This window comes from Salvia miltiorrhiza, chromosome 5 (genome assembly GCF_028751815.1).
Source record: "Salvia miltiorrhiza cultivar Shanhuang (shh) chromosome 5, IMPLAD_Smil_shh, whole genome shotgun sequence".
In the NCBI taxonomy this organism is placed as follows: Eukaryota; Viridiplantae; Streptophyta; class Magnoliopsida; order Lamiales; family Lamiaceae; genus Salvia; species Salvia miltiorrhiza.
In genome coordinates this window covers 24,465,767-24,482,148 of record NC_080391.1, presented here as the reverse complement: position 1 = coordinate 24,482,148, position 16,382 = coordinate 24,465,767, and the positions used below count along the sequence as shown (strand labels likewise).

General features: G+C 39.4%; 1 protein-coding gene and 2 pseudogenes across 1 annotated transcript; 2 read left to right on the top strand and 1 right to left on the bottom strand.

Moving 5' to 3' along the window:
* Positions 1–143: 143 nt before the first annotated feature.
* Positions 144–4,769, top strand: LOC131024180 (sorbitol dehydrogenase-like; annotated as a pseudogene).
* Positions 4,770–7,182: 2,413 nt separating this feature from the next.
* On the bottom strand, positions 7,183–16,016 carry LOC131024178 (ABC transporter B family member 28-like; annotated as a pseudogene).
* On the top strand, positions 8,859–9,943 carry LOC131024177 (uncharacterized). The gene is made up of 2 exons (XM_057953680.1): positions 8,859–9,468; positions 9,538–9,943. Exons 1-2 carry the CDS (start codon positions 9,007–9,009, stop codon positions 9,754–9,756), a joined length of 681 nt encoding a protein of 226 aa, XP_057809663.1. The 5' UTR covers positions 8,859–9,006; the 3' UTR covers positions 9,757–9,943.
* Positions 16,017–16,382: the final 366 nt, after the last annotated feature.

The following is a 16,382-nucleotide window of genomic DNA, read 5'->3' as shown; positions in this document are numbered from 1 at the left end:
ACTACGCTCACGCAGATGGTCAACGCGGGTGCAATTTGCGTTTAAATTAAAAGTTCATGTATTTTGGGGCTATTTTTGAAGCTCGTGTGCAATTTGCAAATTTCGTGAAAGTTCGTGTATTTTCTGGCTATTAACCCTTTTTTTTATATAGCAAATGAGAAGGATTTTGACTTTTGAGACATGGGATCTCATGGAGAAGAAGAGAATATCCCAAGCTTTTTTTTTTAAATTTTTTTTATATAGCAAATGAGAAGGATTTTGACTTTTGAGACATGGGATCTCATGGAGAACAAGAGAATATGGCAGCTTGGCTTCTTGGTGTTAACAACCTCAAGATTCTTCCTTTTAAGCTCCCTCCTCTCGGTATCTTCTCTCCCTCTCTCTCTGCTATAATAACTCTCAATGAGTATTTTTGTTTATGCATATCACCAAGTTTTGTTATTTTTAGGCCCTCACGATGCTAGAATCAGAATGAAAGCTGTGGGTATCTGTGGAAGTGATGTTCACTATCTCAAGGTAAATCTTTTTTCCTTATCTTAGTAAATCAATAATGATTAATGGACTTTTGTTTGCTAGTGTTTGTCTATGTTGATCACTTTTTCCTTCAACAGTTTCTATTTGCCATGTTTGGACCTGCTATCTGTAAACCTCTTGTGATCATTTAATATCTTCTAATCACTAAGTTTGAGGGCTGTTTCTTTATCGAATTCTAGCAAAACAAAGTTTTTCAATCTGATCAATGGAAAATATTATGCTCATTCGATTCTACTTTAGTTAATGATCCATGAATATTTACTATTTATTAAGAAGCACTCACCTCTACACTTGTGTTCATTTTGGTCATTTACCTTTGTTTAGCTTGCAGTTGGTCATTTCAAAAATATATAGATTTTGCAATAATATAAGTAGTCAAATGAAAACAGAAAGATATAATGAAAAAAATGGAAACAAGCACAAAGTGAAAAGGCCAAATGAAAGTAAAAGAGTAAATATTTCTTAAAAATTAACAATAGTATATGAAGAGTCTAATTTGAAACCTAAATTAAAAGTACATGACAAAATGAAAAAGAAAAAGAAAAAAAGAAGATAGTCACCAAAACAAAAATAAGTTTGAAGCTAAGTGATCTTCTATATAAAGATCCTTGAAGAATCGTAAGTGGTGGCTGTATCATGCTTCAGGAAATGAAGTTAGCAGATTTTTTTGTCACGGAGCTAATGGTGATCGGGCCTGAGTGTGCCGGTGTTGTTGAGGAAGTGGGAGCTGAAGTGAAGCACGTAGTGCCTGGTGACCGCGTCGCGATTGAACCGGGAATAAGTTGTTGGCGGTGTAATCTATGCAAGGGAGGAAGATATAATTTGTGTCCTGAGATGAAATTCTTTGCTACTCCTCCAGTTCATGGTTCCCTTGCAAATCAGGTTTACTAGAGCTGTGCTTCTCTAAATAGAGTTTTTCCGATTTTGTCTATTAGTTTTAGTATTATGGCTGCTAGGAAAAAGGTCATTGAACTGCTTTCTTCCAACATCATTGGTTAGTTTTAGCAATTTGTGTGTTCCTCTACTTTGAACAGTGAAAAGTACCAGGAATGAATTCATAAACTTGTTTGACTCCCATTACTCATATTGTTCTATTGTGTTTTTATATTCTGTAATTATTATACTGTTGCGCCTTATCCTGTTTTGGAGATTATGAATCCCAAAACTTTTCATTATTCTGTTTAGTGCTGGATATTTGCTTGAATTGGATCAGATTTTATTTTATCATGGCTGGAATTTTGAAAGATTCCACTGCTTCTTATTGCATCGTGTGAAGTTTAATTCAACTATGTGAATTTCTCTGTCATGACTTGGTGATGTTATTGCAACTGAATTCTCTTGACCGTTCCTCACAGATTGTGCATCCTGCTGATTTATGTTTCAAACTCCCTGATAATGTGAGCTTGGAAGAGGGCGCGATGTGTGAGCCCTTGAGTGTTGGTGCCGTGCCAATGTTGGGAGCTGGACCTATAGGACTTGTAACATTGCTAGCAGCTCGTGCTTTTGGGTGGATGTAGATGATCATCGTCTATCAGTTGCTAAGCAGCTTGGAGCAGATGAGACCGTCAAAGTTTCAACTAGTGTAAACGTAAGTCTCTTTTGCATCAATGCATCCAATATAAATTAATCATATTATTATTATCAACTGAGCATCGCATATCAAGATTCCTCATAAGCTAGAGGAGAAGCAAATATTAATCTTTCTATATATGAAAGTTTAAGCTCATTGTGTGGATCAGCTTTCTCCAACGGAGTAGTTGTGGGTCCCTTTTGGTCCAGTACATATTTTGTCTTTATATTTGTCCTTGAAGTTAGCATTTGCAAGAGCTATTCATGTGGTGTTGCAGTATAACCTTTGAAATTTCTAATTTAGCAAATAAGTTTGGTCTTAAAAGATTTAGAGCATCTCCAATGCATGATGTCTTAGGGGGTGTCCTAGATGGTGGTCCCCACCTAAGACACATCCCTCTCCAATACATTGGTGCTTAGAGGGTGTCTTAGATTTTCATTTTCACAAAATTCATATTTCTATGCTTTTATTTTTAAATTTTCAATTTCATTAAAATAAAATTAAACATTACAATAATTAAAATAAAATTAAAAACATAATTAAAATACGATAATAAAATAAAAAATAACAATAATTTTCTAATTTAAATAAGCCCTCGACACTTGATCACTTTTTGGACTAGGTGGTTATGCAAGGCCAATTGTGCCTCCGTCATACCCGTCGTGTCCTTGTTCAAGAGTTTCATATCCATCTCCTCTCATTTCATCTCGACTTGCATTTTTTTGACCTCGGCGATTTCCCCTGTTTTGAGGGCATGCTCATTCATGCTTTCGGCCACCTTCTCGAGGGCGTCGGAGAACGTCGAACCTCCTCCCGAAGACCCTTCTCCTTTCTTCGCCTTGCCCTTGTCTCGCTTTGCCGCTTTTTGGCCTTGGGGCCTCATCGTGATATTCGGCTCCGAAGAAGTGGTGGTTGCTCCACCATCGGAGCCCTTCGACTTCTTTGCGGAGTGGACATCCCCGGCTTGCGACATGAATCTTTCGCACACGCGTAGCACTTTCCAAGCTTTGATGTAGGAGAATTGCTTCTTGAAATTCGCCTCGAACATCGTCTGGGCTTGTTGGGTGATTTGGTCGTCGCTCATACCGCTCCCCCAATTCTCTTTGCAAGTGTTGTAGAAGCCATCGAAGAATTTTGTCTCCTTTTGAACACGGGCGATGTGGGACTTGAGATGTTCCGGCTTTCGCTTCGTTGCTCCCGACTCATTGAGTTGGTTGAACTTCTCCGCGATTGCTCCCCAATATTGGAGCAACCTTTGGGAGGTCCCCAAAATAGGATTGTGGGTTGCCTCCGCCCACAAGATTGCCACGAGCTCGGACTCCTCGCTAGAATATGAAGCGCGGGTGCCCTTGGCTTTCGGCCTCACCACCTCCGGCTCTTCTTGGACGTTGGCGTTCGCCGCCGGCGTGGGAAGATTTCCCGTAGCCAAGACATTGGAGGCTTGCGAAAATGGAGCAAATCCCATCATTGGAAGCCTCGAACCGCCTTGTTGCTCGAGGTATTCATCGAATTCGCGATCCATTACAAGCAAAATGTAGAAGAGAGAATTGTTGTTGGAATGAGAAAAATTTTAAAGAGAGAATTGTAGTTGAGAAAGTGGTGAATTTGATATTGTGGAAGAGTGGTATTTATAGAAGGGAAAAAAAAACAAAAAATTGCCGTTTAACAGCAACGGTCGAATTTTAAAAAAAAATTGCAACGGCTTTATTTTAATTTTAAAAATGAATTTCGAATTTTTTTTTTAAATGGGGCGCGTCCGGAGGACGCACCAACCATTTCCTTCCTTCGCCCCGGGTCTTCGCCAAGACACCGCTTCGCACCTGGCTGTGTCTCCACCGCAGCCGCCCTCCCATCGACCCGCGTCGATCCCCCCTAAGCAACGAGCATTGGAGATGCTCTTACTAAGGCATTTGATTCTGACAAAGTGCTATAGCTGTGGCTTCAAAGGTGAATAAACCTCCAAGTCCCTCTTATGTTACTGAAGAATTTCCCATGGAAGAAAAATGTGATGGATTCACACCATTGATTCGTTGCAAAGCTACAAAAAATAATTCTGTTACTAAAAATATTTGAAATTGGACAATGTATTTATACACTGAATATACTTGGAAAGGAAAAAGTTTGAGAGAGGATCTTAGAGATTGAGGTCATTATTCATCAATAAACGTACAAAATTAGCATTCCATCACTAATTCCCAAACATCAGCATATCCTCCTCTGATAATAAGGTTAAAATGTAGTGCGTAGTGTTATTTTTACTAGTAAGTGTTATGCGATTTGTATTTGGAACCAAAAAGTATGAAATACTGTATTAATAATTTCAGTTTGTATCTTGTATGCATGATATGATGAAGTTAATTCCAAAACTAGTCGAACTCCTTTTGGCAACCAATTGGTAGATGGGTTGAAACAAGTTGAATTGTTGGTTGGATATACTCAACATCATGTTGTGACAGGTTTTGTAACAGGATGTACGTGCAGAAGTCGAACGTATTAAGGCTGCAATGGGGGCTAGTGTGGACATAGCTCTCGACTGTGCTGGTTTTAGTAAGACGATGTCAACAGCTCTAGGTGCCACTTGTTCGGGTGCATTGAGTTTCTTCAGAGTGGGAAGATAGATGTGAAGCCGTTGATCACCCACAGGTTCGGATTCACTCAGAAGTAGGGATGGCAGTGGATCCTGGACCCGGTCCAGATCCGTGGATCCAGATCCGATTTGACGGATCTGGATCTCAATTTTTTGGATCCGCGGATCTGGATCCGGATCTGGATCTCATTTTCTAAAACGGATCTGGATCTGGATCTTGACATTTGAGATCCAGATCCGACCCAGATCCGACCCGTGGATCCGATTTAATTAAAATTATATAATTTATTTTTTATATTTATTTTATTAATAATATTAGATAGTATATTAAAAATTAAAAAAAAATAGGATTAACTTTAAAAACCTAATTCTAATTCATCTCCTCTCTCTCTCTCGGTCTTCTCACTCTCGCGCCGCCTGTGGCCTGACCTCCATCTCCTCTTCTCCCTCTCTCCTTCTCGGCCTCAGTCACGCCGCCTCACCTCCATCGCCGGTCGCCATCTCCGATTCGCTCGCCCGCCCGCCGCTGGAGTCACGCTCGCTCGCTCCCTGCTTCCGCCCTCCCTGCTTCCTCCCTCCCTGCTTCTCTCCCTCCATCTCCGATTCGCTCGCCCGCCAGCAGCAGCAGCAGCAGCAGTGCAGTAGTCAGCACAGGATAACTCCACCGCCGTGCAGTCAGCAGCAGCGCAGCAGTCGCTCGCCCGCCCGCCAGCAGTGCAGCAGTCAGCAGCAGCTCGCCCGTCGTTCCAGTTCGGCTGGCCGCACTCCACCGCCGTCGCCGCCTCTGTCACTCCAGTTCGGCTCGCCGCACTCCACCGCCGCCGTCGTTCATTGTTGATTTTGTTGTTGATATTAAATGTTGTTGATTTTCTGAATTGATTTTTGAATTTAATTTGAAAACACTAGATCCATGGATCTGGACCCGCGGATCCGTGGATCTGACGGATCTGGATCTGGATCCAAAATTTTTAGATCCGCGGATCTGGATCCGGATCTGGATCTGATATATGAAAACGGATCTGGATCTGGTATTGGCCAGACCCGGTCCAGATCCGGCCCGTTGCCATCCCTACTCAGAAGATGCTTTTGAGACGGGGCTGCTATCAAGGTCATGTTCAATCTCTAGTGCTTATTCTGTGGAATGGTGAAAACATAACTGAAATTACTGTAGAACTGGTCTAGGCTTTTCATTTTTATACCTAGAAAGAGGTTAATAAAGATGAATTCATCTTTGGAAGCCAGATCTGTATGTGTATGTGCAACTTTATTGATGAAAGCCTTTTCTACTAGTGCCAACTTTAGCTACCTTATTACCACATTTAATGTCTGGTCTTGCATTTTTTAATTTTTTTTTTCATTCTTCCGTCATACAGATACCATCACTTTCTCATATCCATGTAAAGGCCAAGCCTAAGGTGAAATTATCCGAATTGCATGTAAATTATTAAATTTTCAATAAATTCGCATTTTGTAAATCAACTGTAAATTACTCAATTATTAATCTTTTCTCATTTTATATATTTGGCCATTTTTTGGTCAAACTTTATGCCTAAAACGAGATCGTTTCCATCCAACTATACAATATGATGTTGGTTTTATTTTCCATGCAATCATATTTTTACCACACGAGCACATTTTGGTCACGTCACCACATCAAAACATGTAAATGAAAAAAAAATTAATTGAACAATCTTAATATAAATTTTAAAATTAGTGTGCAAAATAAAAACTTGTCAAAAACTTAATACTAATTTATATGCAATTAGCCCTAATAAAATTGTATAACATTGACATGAAACCCAAATTGGATTTCTATTAGAGAAATGTTACAACCGGGTACACGTTCAAAAACTTTTACAATTCAAGCTAAACAATCGAAGCTAAAATTGAACTAAGAAAATAAACAAATTAGAAATAACAAGGAGACGAAGAACAGAATAACAATAAAATAAAAAACAAACTTGAAGCAACGCCGAGTCGAGATGAAACTCTTCCCGCAAGAAGATTATCGCCCCGGTAGTGCTCACGTAGAGACGAGATGAAACTCTTCCCGCAAGAAGATTAGAAATAACAAGGAGACGAAGAACATAATAACAATAAAATAAAAAACAAACTTGAAGCAACTCTCTACTCTTCCCGCAAGAAGATTAGAAATAACAAGGAGACGAAAAACATAATAACAATAAACTAAAAAACAAACTTGAAGCACTAGCAAGCCACAAGTTATTAGCTCCTTGTGTTTAGCTATTCTTATACATGCGAAGACTTCTCTCAAATTTCAATGTGGGACAATAACACATTCCAAGTGTTATTTCCCTACGCAACATCCAATCTTTAACATACAATACCTCACTCACCGGAAATCGGTTTTAAGACATCAAGTATACTACTTTCATCTACTCGAGACGTAGATTAACATCCAATAATTATTTCAATTAAATAACGAATATTTAATTAAATAATTATTTTCCAAATTGGCTTAAAACCAATATTTCCAACAATAAATTTTTAAGAAATTTTATTCATAAATATCCAATCATGATCGCGTTACACAGACATTTGAGATACTGAAGCAACTAACAAAAGCTATCAGAGTAAACTGGTTTATTTCTCAAACTTGAATTAGGTGAAGTTGTACATTTGAGACGACAAGAGAAAAATGATACAATAAGTTGGTTCTGCTGTCCACTTTCATATTCCAATCTTGTTCGACGCTCGTTTAGATTCAGCACCGGTACTAAAATAAAACCGACTAAAACCAGCTTCTCATGTTGATTCGGGCGACCACTTCCATACTCTTACTTGACCCGATCCATCAACCACCGGGGCCAATTTGTATGCCTCCTTGGAGTAGATCTTCCCCCTCTCCGAGAATCTACAAAAACAAGGTGCAAGGAAATTCATTATAAGAGAGGTGACACCAAGTAAAAAACTCACCATGCCAAATCATAGACTCCAACAGAATTGTCATTGAACAACACTGGTTTACTTTCTCAATCATGCATCCCGCATAGACTGATTAAACCCTGCAACAAAACTTCTACAACCAAATTTTGTCTCCTATCAGTCTTGCTCTAATTGTTGTGCATACGACTGAATTCATTTCATTTTATTAGGATCCATGAACAAAAAATCACGCTCTGTAGGATTTGAACCTACGACATACGGTTTTGGAGACCCCCGTTCTTATTATTGCAGTTGCTGACATCTTTATAATCATTTCCCACTGCAAAATAACAAAGGAACTGAATAAGTGAACCAGGAAAAAATTCATACCTGTTCCTCCGTATGGCTATATGTTACTTCCAAATTACCAGCCTCAGTTGCAGCCCAGACCTACAAAATCACAAAATGATAAAACTGCTACTTAGTAATAGTTTACAGCAACTAAGCATCAAAATTGAGTAAGAACTAGGAAATACAAACCTTTACAGTCTTGTCCAATGAAGCCGATAAAAGGAACTGATCCCAACACAAAACAGATGTCACAACATGGTTATGTCCCGTTAAAGTTTGGATACATTGCAAAGTTTCCAGTCTCCATACCTGAACATAAACATAAAAGAGAAGGAACAATAAGCAATAGAAAGATCTAATATGTTACATGGAAAAACGTTAGCGAGAAGTGGCATACAATAAGAAGCATCCTTAGTTTATGTCCAACTTACTTTAATAGTGTGGTCCATGGATCCAGAGTACATTCGGTTACCACCGACAACTAGTGTCACGACAGCAAGAGTGTGACCCTTGAATGATGCAGCTGGTTCAAATCAGTTGGTAGCTGCATTGAATTTCCATGCCAATATTGTCCCATCCTGTTTAGATAACAATGAAAGAACAAAAAGGGTAACGTTAGAATCTGTCTCCATAAAGTTAAAAGCATTCATGCATAAATTTCATTGCCTCCTCTCAGCAACTCATTCAGAAAACAGAAGTATAATTCCAAGAATCAGAAACTAGTTGAATTACAGAAGGAAATAAGAAAGTATTGCACAAGGCGCATCAAGATGCAACGGAACAATAATGGTGAAAACCATAGCAATCCATTCACACCAAAAAAGAGGACTCCATTTTTCGTTCAAGTTGCTTCAAGAATATCTGAATTTCACCAATAAATAGTTAATGATCTGTGTGTGTGTGTGTGAGAGAGAGGGAGAGAGAGAGAGAGAGGATGAGGACCTCAACTCATGGTCTCATACTGGCCTCACATTAGACTATCTAAAATGGAAGCTCCGATATATTCTGAAAAAATGTACTGTATTATAGTTTAACGCTCAAACATTCTCTTTTTGCAGAAACTAAACAACACCAAATAATGGGGTGCCAAACCCTCCATCTCAATCCTCAATTTCTCTACAAGAGAACCCACGCACCAAACACAAGACGTTTCTCTCTCCAACCAAACCTTAAACTCTTCAAAACTACCTCTCTATCCTCCAACAACCTAAACGAACCAGTTTCAACTGCCACAATCAATCAAACACAAAACCCCACAACTCATGCATCCAACGTTAACTTCAAAACTCTAGGAGATTGCAAGCTCGGCATTTCCCGATACCCTGACTTCGACTACAATGCTTCCGGCGGTGCAGGCTCCGGCACAGCCACAAAGCTTTCTGATGGCCAAGTTTACGTCGAGTTTGACGTAAAAAAGCTCTCCATTCCACCCCTATCGACGGCCACAACCACCTTCTTAGGGCTGCTGATGCCGCCTTTCCTCAAAATCGACATAATCCCAGTGGCCTTCCAGGGAGAAATCAACCAAGAATCCGGCAAGGTAAGGCTAACTTCGTCTCAGACTATGAAATACGAATGCCCCCAACCATTAATACTCCATGGCATGTAGGTTGATCTCAAGTTCATAGCCGAGTTCTGCTTCTCGGTCGGTAGCCTGTACAAAGCGCGGCCGCTGCTCGTGGAGACGGTGTTGACGTCGGAAGAATCGAAGGGAAAAATGAGAGAGGGAAGAGGAGAGAGAATGGATGGAGATGGGAAATGCAGGCTTGTTGGGGTGGCGACGGTTGAGCCCATCAACGACCTTTTCATGAATGTCTCGCAAATTTGAATGCTGTTATCTCATTTTCAACCACAGAATAATACTCCCTTTTTTTTAAAAGATACACATATATCTCAAACTATACTCATGTATTTACCTTGATGAAATATTAATCTGTAACATATATATATGTATGGCGTATGTGATGTAAGCCATGTTCAATGATACAGCAATGTAGTTCAGTATAAAATGAAAAGTTGCAGGTGGTTTTTGCTGCATATATATATATATATATATATCAAAAAGACTATATGAAGTAACGGTTTTACGACATTGTTTTGTCCAGTGTATCAGAAAGTGGCGTTTCACCTTCCATGATGTTAGTGCGGAAGCATTCGCGATTTTTTCATTGGCGATCTGTTTCAAATTGCAGAAGCGAGTTTCTGGGAGGAAGAAAAGAAGCAGCGAATGAAAATTGACTGGTCTATAAACCCCCAAGAAAACAAGAAAGGCTTACATTTGCATGCTTTGGCAGAGAAATTTTGTGAAACGATCAGTGCATAGTGATTGTCACTCGAATGCAAGTCTTTGGGAGCCAACGAGAGAAGCATATAGGCCCTTCTGTTCTAACAACTCTGAGTGTGTCCCGAGTTCTGAAATCTTCCCATCGGAGCACAGAGCAATAAGATCAGCATTCCGAACCGTGCTGAGTCTGTGAGCAATCACTAAAGTCGTTCTTCCCTTCATCAGACGAGTCAAAGCATCCTGAACCAGACGTTCACTCACAGTATCCAAAGCACTCGTAGCCTGTAACCACCGGGGTGAGTTAGGCTGTGGACATCATCGAAAGCATCCAATGATATAGAAATAATAAAGCCTTCATAGGAACAACTAAATCAAGATGTACATTGCTCTGACATCGAGCAGCAGCATTTAAACTTAAATAGGAACATTCAGCAAAACGCGGCAAATTGAAAAGGTAGACTGTTTCGTTTATGAAGAGAGATGAGGAAGAGCCTGAAGTTGGACAGATTTTACCTCATCAAGAATCAAGATCGGAGCATTCTTTAGCAGAGCCCTTGCTATGGCAATTCTCTGGAAATAGGAAGATGGGATCAAATGCTACATATCTGCTCATTGTGCGTGGGTGTGGCACAGAGAGAGAGAGAGAGAGAGAGAACCACATACTATACCTGCCTCTGTCCTCCACTTAACAACCCTCCACGCTCACCGACCAATGTGTCATAACCCTACAGAAATACAATCAATCAGCAAAGCACGACAAATGGGAAAGGTAGACTATTGTGAAGTACCACACTTCCATTACCTGTGGCAACGAGATTATGAACTCATGAGCATTAGCTGCTTTAGCAGCTTTTATTACGTCGTCCTTGGAAACGTTGTCATCTGGGAGCCCATAAGCAATATTTTCTCCAACAGACATGGAGAATAGAACAGGTTCCTACAGCAGATCACAATATACTGTGTTTAGTAAAGCTAACAAATGCTCTTTATTTGACATTAAATTACTGTCATGTAGGTTTAAAGTCTAATCTGAATCATTTAAGGATCTCCCTCATATGCGCTAGTTACTTATAACCAATAAATTACCCACATGTGTTGGTCTTTGTGGTTATTGTTCTTGGAATTTCACCACTATATATATCCTGTCAAGCTTCGAAATGGTACCAAGTATATAGAATAGATACTCAGACTGTGTTATACTTTTGGATATAATTTAAACATTAACGAGGAAGTGTCGAGATAGTTACTTGGTTCACTATGGAACCGCACGAGCCCATTCACTCTTATCAAATGATCGCAGATCCTCTCCAGCAACAGTTATGCGACCTCTTGTTGGCTGCAATGTTAAAAACACTCCAGTTACTCGTAAGTAATGATATAAACTTCCATCCACTACTAGAGCTGAACATCGGGTATAACCTCATAAAAGCGAGCTAAAAGCTGTACGAATGTACTTTTCCCGGCACCACTAGGACCAACCAGAGCAGTGACCGTTCCACATTTTAAAGTCAGATCAAGGCCTTGTAAGATTTCCACGTCGGGCCTTAGAGGGTATGAGAAAGAAACATCTGCAATATAACATATCTCTTACAGAATGATGCAAGGAAGGTGTGCATTTTTCCAGCACAAAAAGCCAGTGAACACTTAATGCGTAGCCAATGACCGTATTCAAACTAAAGATTTATGCAAAAGAAATTGTGATGGTAGTACTTCAATCAACCATTAAGATTTTGCAAGAAATATTTTACTAATTTCAGTTTCATCTTGTCTATTATGCGTGTTATCGGTGCTACGAATTAACTCCAGCATGAAATAGAATTACTAACCCAAAGTCCGTACCTTCAAGGTGAATATCACCGGACTCTGCAAGCTTGCGCACATCACTAGCAGATTTTAGTGACGACATGTATCCCACACTGCTGGTTTGCATTTTCCCGTTGGAATTGGCCAATAGAGGTTCGAGGTTTGGATCATGTGATTTCCTTCTCTTCAAGTCTTTTTCTAGAGCATAAGCTAGTGCTTCATCAATTTCAGCACCAGGCAGGACCGAGTTAATTCTTTCAACAGCAGCCAAGGCTCCTCGAAGATCCCCAAATGTGTTCACCACACCTTGAACCTAGAAATTTTGCTTTAGTTTTTAATATTTAAAGAAGGAATATAAGAGAAGATAAATGCAATCCCAAGTGAATATACTCACGGCAAATGTTAATGTAAAAGAGTATCCCATAAAAGAAACCATGGTTCCAACTGCAAGTTTGCCCTATACGCAACAAATCGAGTTCTTCAATATCAAATCAAATTTGCCCTAAATTGAGACATTAGACATGATAACAAGTAATATCCAAGTGAAGATCGGATACAAATTTTCAGGAAGGTCGAAACTTGAAGTTCTTACAGCTTTTACTTTGCTTCCTCGAAGACAATACAAAGCCATTAAAGAGACATAGACGGCAACCCTTGTGATGGATTCATTTATGGACTTAAATACTCCGAGGGTCATGCCACTTCTCTCATAGTCAAGAACCTGACAAGTTCCAATAGCATGTTGAGAAATTCCCGAGATTCTACACTTCTTCCGGAACAAAACTTTCTCAAAACATCGGAAAACATAAAACAAAAGCACTACCTGTCGACCAAAAACTGACATTTGACGTTTTTCACCCCCGAATGATCTGACCTGCAATAATCACTAACTCACTATAATTACCAAACACACAATCTCTTGGATGCACAAAAACATTCAGTATCGATCAAGATTTCAGGAGCTCACAGTACGTATAGCAGCAAAAGTTTCAGTAACACAATCAGCTATAGTGGTTAGTGCAGATCCATGAACTTTAAAGACACTGACAGTTGTTCTCTTATATACAGCTACATAAAAGCATAGATGTCAGTTGAGTGCCCCAATATAGAATCCATACCAAAAAGCCAAACTGCAAATAGGACCCCTTCTCCCATGTGAAGAAAACACTTGGCCAAACTCTATGAGACAATCTTACCAACTACTGCAGACACTGTTAGCATAAGTAGGCCTAAAACTGGCGCCAGCTAGGGGGAAAGAGCAAAAAGTAAGCAAAGTGTTCCAATGACCTGCATAAGAGACGACACATATATATTCTCAGAGTCATCATTCCAAGCAAAGAAATGGAGGAAAATAAGATTCATTGTAAAGGGTTATTAGTAGTTGCTCTTGAACTTTTACGATTAACACTTAGTTTTTCCAAATATCCATCAGGACAAATAATTGAGAAATACAGTGAGAAAAATGAGGAAACTTTCTTTGCTACTAAGTCTCCCATTAGAGAAGGTGAGAAATGGTGTCAATATCAATTTAGCTCACTTTTGCTTAGTGTAGAGTAGATTGCCTCAGAAATTGCCCCGAAACCACGGTCTCTTGATACGTTATCACTAACAATGGCCTTCAGAGAACCCAAATCCGATGTTAATAAGGAAGTCAGTTCGCCAACCTACACAGAGAGCGCACAAAATCAGTTATAAAACACAGGGGTCAGTCGATATAAAGTGGAATGAGCTAAGAGAAGAGAAACAATAAATGAATAATGTAACATAAGGTTTAGACTAGTATCATTATTTGCCAATTAATTGCGGTGATGAATGAATAACATGGAAGAATGCTTCATACCTCGTACTTGTCAAAAAACTCCACCTGCAGAAATAAAATAAAACGCTTACTAGGAATTGGACAGAAACATGAATATGAATGCAGTATGTTGTGCATAAAATAGAGGGCGACAGCTCTTCAACAATTTCATTTCACTTCTTTACTGATGAATAAGTATAAGAAAGTGATTTATACAACTGTAAAAGCCTCCAAAAGTACATCAGAAATTCTGCAACAACAACTGCTTCTATTTCACTAGCAGTCATCAATTATAATGTCAGCATAGTACAAGAAAAATGATTTACCTTCTGAATCAACACCCTCTGAAATATTTGAGCTCTTAAGCTCGACATAACTTTCTCCCATATGCCATTCATGTTTACCACAAAAATAATTGTGAAAATGGGTTCCAATGTATACAGTATTCCCACTTTACTCAGCAGCTGCCAGATAGGTTCTGGTCTTGCCCCAATCAATACTTCGAAAAATTTCCCTGTGCCTGTAATAGTAATATTGGTGTATATCGTCACGATTGACATACTCTGCCCCCACTGATTATTGTGGAAATAAGGATAGAGTTATTTTCATTTATTCATTCATTTATTGGTGTTACTGCATACAGTGTTCAACTTTATTCGACAACAATTCGGAATAGAAGTCCATATTAACAGAGCAGTAAGATATATTGATCACAAGAATGGCCTTTCTAATTCTCCATGGCAATAATGAATTGAATAAAGTATGTAAAAACATAGGAGGGACATTTTGGAATTGAAGCTCACATAAATTATATGCTAAAACTGTTCTATAAACAGAATTACACTTGTATATTTTGAAGTATCTCCATGAATACATATGACTGCATTCTAGCTTCCCAAGTCTCCAAATGCATAAAAAGATGTGATACATAAATTCTTAAGGCACATTTGTTGACTTCTTCTTTGACAATTTTCAGATGCACATCTATCATTATGATTTACACTTATAATTCCTGTTCTATTAAAGCATGCACATGGTTTGTGTTCTCCAATACTCTAATAACTGATAGAAGATGTCATTGCTGTGGAAAAATCATGGGTATAACTATCATAATAGAATGGCGCATAACTGTAAAATATGTTAGTAAGAGAAGTCACAATTACAGAATTACTAAGACCTAGTTTTACTCGTCTTCCACAAAGACTACCCGAACTATACATTCAAACATTTGATTAAACAGATATGATTAAAACTAGCTTTTATAAAGTAGAGTTACACATTTAGATTCCCTTCCAACTACATTTCATCTAAATGTCCAAGAACTAGATATCCGAAAACACCATCATCAAGCAATGCCGCAATCGACAGACCATACAAGAACGCCCTAGGAAAAACAGTAATTTGCTGTTCACAAAAGCTACAGAACTACATCACATGAATAGGTCTAAATCATGTGAAAACAGATATCGCATCCTTTTCTCAAAGCTCAGAAAACATAGAATAGCAAATGTGAATGTGATTAACTTGGACTCGCTAACCTAAAACAACATCCACATAGTTATGATGCATCACAACAAAATCCCCTAATCTAAGAATCAAGATTGCAGCCAACTACTTCACAAGTAAAATTCTCCGAAAATGTACAACTCCCACATACCAGAGTACAAGGGCATGGCCAGTGTACAACTCGTACAGCCGAAAAGGGTGAGAACTGACGCCAAGACTCTCCATTTATGCCGCGAAACAAGTTTCCACAACAGCCCCCAACTAATTACATCAAGCGGCTGCAGCTCCACAATATCGGCGCCGTCGATTTGGGGTCAACCTCCGACACGATTGCGTCGAAAGCCGGGCCCGAAACATAGGCCCGTCTGATGATACTTGCTGCTGCTAAAGCTCTTGATCCTTTAACAGATACTGGCCGAGAAAACGAAGCGGGCAAGCAAGAAACAGACTGCCGGTTTAGATTGTTGCTGAGCTTGAGCTTCAATCTTGAAGTTTTGAATTTAATCAAGTGTTTGGGGGAATAGAGGTTGAAGGAAGGTGCAAGAGGCGTTGCTGCAGCTGCTGCCATTTTTTTGGTGGTTGGAGAGTGTCGAGTGTTAGTTCATGATTTATAATACAACAAAATGGCTTGTGAAATGCGTGCAAGAAAAATTTTCTTGATTATCTTCTGAATTTGATTGCAAATTTGATAAAGCAACAACAACGAGTTACAACAACGAGTCTACTTATTCATATGTATTTGTAATACATGATAATAGTACTCCCTCCGTCCCAATAATCTTGTCCCACTTTCCTTTTTGGGTTGTCCCAATAATCTTGTCTCATTTCCTTTTTGGGTAAATTTTAAGGCTAATTAACTCTCACTTAAACATCATTCTAATTAAACTTACCCCTCCAAATTAACATCACTCGCCTCTCTCTCTCTACCATCTCCCTCTTCGCTCCACCATTTCCCCTCTGCAAATCCACCGCCGCCGCCGCTCACTTCCCCTCTGTTCCACCGGCGCCGCCTCCCTCTTCCCCCTTTGTTCCGCCGCCGCCGCCTCCGCCTCCGCCTCCCCCC